This window comes from Falco naumanni, unplaced genomic scaffold (assembly GCF_017639655.2).
Source record: "Falco naumanni isolate bFalNau1 unplaced genomic scaffold, bFalNau1.pat scaffold_49_arrow_pat_ctg1, whole genome shotgun sequence".
NCBI lineage: Eukaryota > Metazoa > Chordata > Aves > Falconiformes > Falconidae > Falco > Falco naumanni.
In genome coordinates, this window is record NW_024427552.1 from 37,808 (window position 1) to 44,353 (window position 6,546).

Here is a 6,546-nt window from a genome sequence, read left to right on the forward strand (position 1 = left end):
CTTTGGGGAACGCTTTACAAAGTGCCTTGCCTCAGCACTCCCGCCCAAAGGACTGGTTCTCTTCATTTACTCCAGCAGCCTCGGCAGACAATAAAAGCCTTACACAAGCAGCCTGCCACAGCAAGAAAGGATCTTCCTGACTTGCCGTTCGGTTCTCAAATGTTACGTTACTGCCTGTGGAACAGGGTTTAATAGGCTGTATTCCCAAGGCCTCTGACTCCCCTTTACTGACCTGGGGCCCCGCGTTCGTGCTTTTCCCAAATGATATTCGTTCTAGTGTTTGGTCCACAGTTCCCCGTTCTAATATCTAATAGTGCATTCCACCACTTCATACGTTGACTTTTCAATCGCTTCGTCCGTCTCTGGCCGGCCCCCTCGCGGGGAACACGGAAACGCAGATCGGGACCCCCCACTCACTTCACAGTTAAACTGTGTCTCTCACACACATCACACTTGCCGGGCAGCCCTCAGCCACACAGGCAGCATGTTACATACAACTCTAGGAATGCTGACAGTTTGCGTTAGCACACAAAGTACGTGTTTCAATGAACAATTGCCAAAAAACAAGTTCTAATTTTTTCTGGCCCTAAGCAGGGCCCTAAGCAGGGGCCCCTCTGCTCTGTTGCCCCTTCTTCCCCCAGTTTCTTACTGGAACTAGTAACTCCAGCTCATCAGTTCCTTGACCATGGCTTCAATCTGTTCCTGAGCCACATGCACATCTTCTGTAGGCCCTTCCAAAGTGATGTTATCCTCTCCTCCAGTGAATTTGATGCGAACCTTGAGGTGAAAGACAATGAATCTCTTAAGAATTTGCCAAGATCCAAGCCAGGCCAATGCTCTTGGTCAGGCCTACACCATCGATCCCTGCCACTAAGAGATGCGCCTCTTCCCAAAAAGCCCAAACAAAATCCCCACAAATTTCCAAGTCAGTAACTTAACGATGTCGGCCATATGGCAGTGCCTAGAGCCCAAGGCTCTGGTGCTGTCCCGGTTTCTGCAAGGGCTTTGGAGAAGTTTACTCATCTAGCCTTTATCTAGATACCGTCTAACTCACCAGGGAGAAGCCTTGCTGCACTCGGCATTTCCAGGTATCCTGCTACATCAGTTCTCAAAACAGCACCACATAAAGCTTCCTTGGAAGGGCTCAACCCATGACAATAACATAGGATGAGCAGTGTTTGCAGCAGTAAAAGAGAGGGTTCCCTTGAACAGCAAAGATCTGTGTCATTTCCCCCTGGGTTTACCCACGCTAGAATACACCTCTGTCTCCCGTGACGAGTGATCTGGACTAAACCTTTTTCTACGCCGGGGGTGCTAAGCTAACCAGCTCATGCATACCTTTGGCATCTGCTGAGTTATTTTGGCCAGGTTCTGTCCTTTCTTTCCAATAATGAAACGATGAAGCCAAGAGGGGGCAGAGACCGAGGAGACGGTAAAACTGTTGGCCTGAGAGACAGAAAAACAGAGAAGCTGTTTGATGGACAAACTGGAAGAGGCCTTCACACCAATTCAGTTCCAATTCCCATGCTGCACCTCCGGTATTGACTTCTAAGCTGCACCTCTAATGGCCCAAGAGAGCGCACCCCCGCTACAGCCGTCAGTGCTCACAAGTGTATCTTCATGGGACCTTCAAAGGAGGCCTAGCCCATCTTGTCAGTACCTTTGCATAGACTTCAGTCAATGCTTGCCCCAGTTTTTCAGGCTCGCCTCGCAGTATCAGCGTCTCCGAGCTACTGTCAATGGGTGGGATCTCGACAGAGACTCCAGTCTTCTCCAAGATCTCCTGCAGGGAATTCCCCTTGGGGCCGATGACATACTTGTGCTGGGACTTCTTCACCTCCACTGCAATAGTAGTAGTCTTCTTTTTCTGTAGGGGCAGAGACACTGAGGCGTCAATCACAAGGGGGCGGGGAAGGACAAGAGCGACAGGAAGAGGCACAAGATGCAGTCAGACTCTGCACCCAGCAAAGAGCAAAGCCAAGCTGAGCACAGTGGCTCGGCAGTACCCTAGCACCCCTTGGGCCCCTGCCTACAGAAAGCCTTGTGCTCAAAAATTCACAGGGGAAGTACATACAAAACTAGCATGCTGGATCAAGCTCCCTGGGACACGGCATGGAAGAGACCACACGCACACACAGGCCTCTCGTTGTCGTCCCCCCCGGCCCCCCGTTGGACAGCAGGGTTCAACTCCCAGCCGTCTCCCAGGCAGTGCTGTGATGCAACACTGTGCAGGCTATAAGCCGATTGTTGAAATCCAGACCGGTACAAATACAGACCTAACCACGAGGAACAACAGCCCAGCAACCCACAACAAGGATATTCACAGCAGCGTTGGCTGTGGGAAATAAACTGGAGCGACATTCGCTCTTCAGCAACTTCTACTTAGGTAGCAACTTTGATACTGTCAGCTGGCCACCGCTGTAGACTTCACACTTCTTTCCTTCCTTAGTAGCCCCGGTGTGAACAAGAGCCAGGGGAGCTCTTGGTGGTCTGCCAATTCCCACGGTACAGAAAAGCAAGAAATCTGTCACCTCCCGGATAGTATCAGCCCAGCTCCCACTCTGCCGAGTGAGGAAACGGTAGGATTCGGGGTCATGTACTGCAAGGGCTGCTGAGCCAGATGCAACGGAGGGATGCACAAAAGTAGAACAAGAAGGGAAGAGTGCCTAGGAGCAGGTGCCAGGGGAAGGTGGGAAGCTTTATGGACCATCCGTACCTTCTCCTCATAGATCTCCTTCACTCGAGCCACAGCCTGGGCTAGTTGCTCCTTTTCTCCGGTGAAGACTATCTCGGTCTTGTTGACACTGGGTGGAGGAATGTTGATGCGCGTCCCTGTGTCCTGCATGAGCTCCCTCACCAGCTTGTTGTAAGGGCCAGCAATGAAAGGGTGGTACACTTTCTCCACGTCCAGCCGCTCCACGGCACGCTTACCCTGGAAGAGCCCACAACAGACCTTGGTGGGAACTGCCCTCTATATTACGGTCTCTGCCAGGCACAGCTAAGTTCCCAGGGGTGTCCTGCCTGACACTCTGGCCCAAGCAACCTTCTCAGTTGGCGGGCTTGTAGATCTCCACCTCTTTCAATCTACAAATACGGTTGCTGCTGCTGCTCCTTGTTTATGATATTCACCCCTGTGATCTCCTGCCTTATCTTAGCTGGCACCTAAGACGCGTCGCTTCAACTATCAAATGCTTGTTTTGGCTTCAGAGGTGGACAAAACGCAGCACAAGAAGTTTCAGGACCTGGCAGCGGTGCTCACACAGCCAGCGAGTGGCACAGCATACGTCTCCGTTCAGGCTAACGTTAGCCAGTGACTGTAGCCACGGTGGCTGCAAACTCCGACTACACCACGGGGAAGCAAAATGGCTGAGCAGCCAATGCCATGAGAGAGATCACAGTACTGAGGTACCTGCTCAGCGGAGATAAGCAGGATCTCGTGCCGGGCCTTCTCAATCCCTTCTTTAGTGCCGCTGATCTTGATCTGGTTGCTGGGGTCATCTGGGCGGGGGACCTGCATTTTGGTTGCAGTTTTGAGCTTCAGGTCCTGCAGCTTCTCACCCTTCTTTCCAATGACAAAACGGTGGTGCTCCTTGGGGATGGCAACTGTTGCCGAAGCCTGCAGCAGAAGAACCAAGCATCTGTGAAAAGCCTTGCCTGCACTGGCAGATCCACAGGAACAGAGCCAGGGAAAGCAAGGTAGACGCTGCTCAGTGGTACTGCTCCTCAGAGCAAACACAACGCCTTCCCAGCACACTCTGTCTGAGGGCTGACACTGTACCAGTTGATCTACAGCGCCTCCGTGCCAGGAGTATAGACCCCACCTTTCCCTCAAAACCCTTCTGTTTGCACAGGAGCGGTACCCTGAATTAGCAAAGGCCTTCCGACACAGACGAGGAGGTGCCTCTCCTCCAGTGTAAGACACCAGACAACAACTGAGATGACAGCGCACAGCTGGAGTTTATCTGAACTCTGACACCTGCTGCCAAGGCTACAGAGAACAAGACATACAGTATGACTCCTAGGAAAGAGAAATTCAACACCAGAAACCTACTGCAGGAGGCAGGCAGCTAGCAGATGCTCACCGCTACTTAAGTGCTAAGGTGTCTTCAAGTGTAGCACGTGCTGCTCCTGGGACTGCTTCTAGAAGGCCCCACATGCAAAAGGGGTCCTTCTCAATCTACCATTAAAGGGCTGGTCTATACAAGGGCTTCCTGACTTCTTCCCTTCTCACTGAGTTTGTACAGGTCTGGTAGCTGATGGCTGCTATCGTGCTCCTGGTCCCTGTGATTAGGTAACCACTAACAGCAATCAGACAATGAACATTCAAGCTATAATGGAAAAATGAAAGATGAAGAAAAGATCACTCGGTGTGACTTTTCAGCTCTGTGTTCCTGTCCTGAAGCCAGCCAAGCCTAAGAGAAGCTGGAATACAGACACACCTTCCCGACCTGGGGCCCGGGCAGTAGGAGGTATATTTGAGAACAGTGGCTCATGGATCTGTGGCGGCACGACCTGAACTGATTTTTCAGGTGCACATTGTGGATGTAGGGTTTCGTTCCTTTCTCTTTCCTCTGGCAGGGTATGACACAGGGGCTGAACAGCACTAAGCAGACATGGTATTAACATCGCATTACCTACCTTTGGCATTATACTTTAAAACACACTGCAACACCTGGCTGCGATACATCCTAACAAGAGCTACCACCTTGACTATGAGCTCGAGAACCTTAAGGTAAGAGATCAAAACCGAGAGGACTGAAGCAACCGAAACAACAGGGTTGTGGCTCCTTACCAGTGTGCCTTGAGCTACACAAGGCAGAACCCTGACCCGAAGCTTTTGGCTTTTGGCAGGACTTCCTTTTCTCTACTTTTCTTTCTCCCAGCCTTCCACGTTCTCCTCTGAAGGGCTTCGGGAAAAGCACAGTCCCGTTCTCACACACTACTAGCTTTGTGTGTGAGGCTCCTGCACCCCTCCAGCACCAGCACCTCAGCACAAAGTCACTGGTTGCAACTCAAATGTTCCGGAGATTGCAGACTCCACGCTTCATGCAACACCACGGCCTGTAATTACCTTGGAACCCTATTTTAAGCCTCATTCCCATTCCAAATTGCCAATTGGGTGCTTTGAAAACGTATGGCAAAGCTGAATTAGTCATTTGAAAACACACCTCTTTGGCTTACAAGCACGCGGGCCCAAGGGTCTCAAAGCATTTGCGAGTCTTGGGGAAGAGCAAAGATGAAGGCAGAAACAGTTAGATGCCCTCACCTGAGTCTGCAGTCGAGCGACAATCTGCTTCCGAGCCTTCGTGACTGCTTCCGGCTTGCCAGAGACCACGATCGAAAGGCCCTGGTCCTTTGCGAGAGACAGCTCCAGGTGAGCTCCCGTCTTCTGCATGATGTCAAGGCAGATCTTGGCCTGCTTGCTTTCTCCCAACTGATCCATGTCCTTGTATTTCCTCTCCTCCAGTGGCACATGGAACACCTGCTCAGCCACGGGACAGACACAAGCAGGGCACAGCAAGGTGTCAGTGTGCTTTTGATTGTCAGTGCCTCCCTCTGCAATCCTCCCTTCAGGCCTGTTCCAGCTGTCTGTGCAACAGGCATGCAGAGCTTTGTCTGGGCAGTTTTCAACACATCCCTCCCCCTCCAGAGCCGTCCTAGCATTCAGCCGCAGTCTTCCTTGTGCCCCAGGGCAAAGGACAGCAAAGAGGCAGTTACTCTGGCACACTAAGGGATTTCATACTCCAGGGAAAGCTTCGCTTCACCTACTTTTTGGAGGGATGAAAAGCAGGGAGATAAGACACCCACTCCCACCAACCTGAGTGATGACAGAAGCCTTTATTGGCCGGATTTTGCTCCAGGGCCCAGCAGGTTCCCGGGCAGCTTCCAAGGATGGTGCTTTCTCAGGGAGCGCAGGGAAGGCTTCCTCGTAGGTGGGAGGATCCTTCTCTTCTTCCGAGTTTAAAGCTGTTACTGGGGTGAAGCAAACAAGGCCAATGAGATGCTCTCCCCACAGAAACGCCCCCATTCATAGGCAGTGCAACTCTATTGAGGCATCATCAAAGAGGGACAACAAAGGACTTGTGCACTACTATTCACCCTGCTACAGTTATGCTTGTGGAGAGCAGCCGAGTCTGGAGCACAGCTGAGCTCAGCACAGCACAGACTGCAGTAGGTGCCGCTATGGATGCAGGAAGCAACCGTGCAAGTGAATGGTGGCAGCAAACACAGCACATTATCGCCAGCTTTGTTGAGAGGAGCTTCATCAGGGGACAACAGGCCAAGGAGAAAGAAATCAAAGGGACACAGCAAGGCTGTAGGTCAGAAGGGGACAAGACAGACACATGCCCAGGAAGAAGGCAGAGAGAAGCAGAAGCACTCTAGTTGGGGCAGAGTCCAGGGAAAGCCTGTAGCTTATGTTCGACTCAGCTGGGCACTGGGCTGTGCCGAGCGGGCCAGCTCGCAGCTGGAGAATGGGTGCCGAGACCCATCAGTGAGTCAGCCAATACGGTTATACTGACTTTCCCCAGCACCTGGCTGAGCAAA

At 51.9% G+C, this 6,546-nt stretch overlaps 1 protein-coding gene across 1 annotated transcript; it reads right to left on the reverse strand.

Moving 5' to 3' along the window:
- Positions 1-654: 654 nt before the first annotated feature.
- LOC121082255 (vigilin-like) lies at positions 655-6,119 on the reverse strand. Its single transcript, XM_040581606.1, has 8 exons — positions 5,819-6,119; positions 5,169-5,482; positions 4,232-4,328; positions 3,410-3,616; positions 2,717-2,932; positions 1,661-1,867; positions 1,339-1,446; positions 655-777 (listed from the first exon to the last, which is right to left on the reverse strand). The coding sequence occupies exons 1-8, from the start codon at positions 6,026-6,028 to the stop codon at positions 655-657; spliced, it is 1,482 nt and encodes a 493-aa protein (XP_040437540.1). The 5' UTR covers positions 6,029-6,119.
- Positions 6,120-6,546: the final 427 nt, after the last annotated feature.

What these genes read in the sequence shown, in the direction of transcription:
- LOC121082255 (XM_040581606.1), bottom strand. Translation starts at nt 6,028, where the DNA reads ATGGGGGCGTTTCTGTGGGGAGAGCATCTCATTGGCCTTGTTTGCTTC. An exon ending in CGTGCTTGTAAGCCAAAGAG is followed by an intron (nt 4,329 to 5,168) that starts GTGTGTTTTCAA and finishes TTTCCATTATAG; the next exon opens with CTTGAATGTTCATTGTCTGA. An exon ending in TGCTTATCTCCGCTGAGCAG is followed by an intron (nt 2,933 to 3,409) that starts GTACCTCAGTAC and finishes GGGCTCTTCCAG; the next exon opens with GGTAAGCGTGCCGTGGAGCG.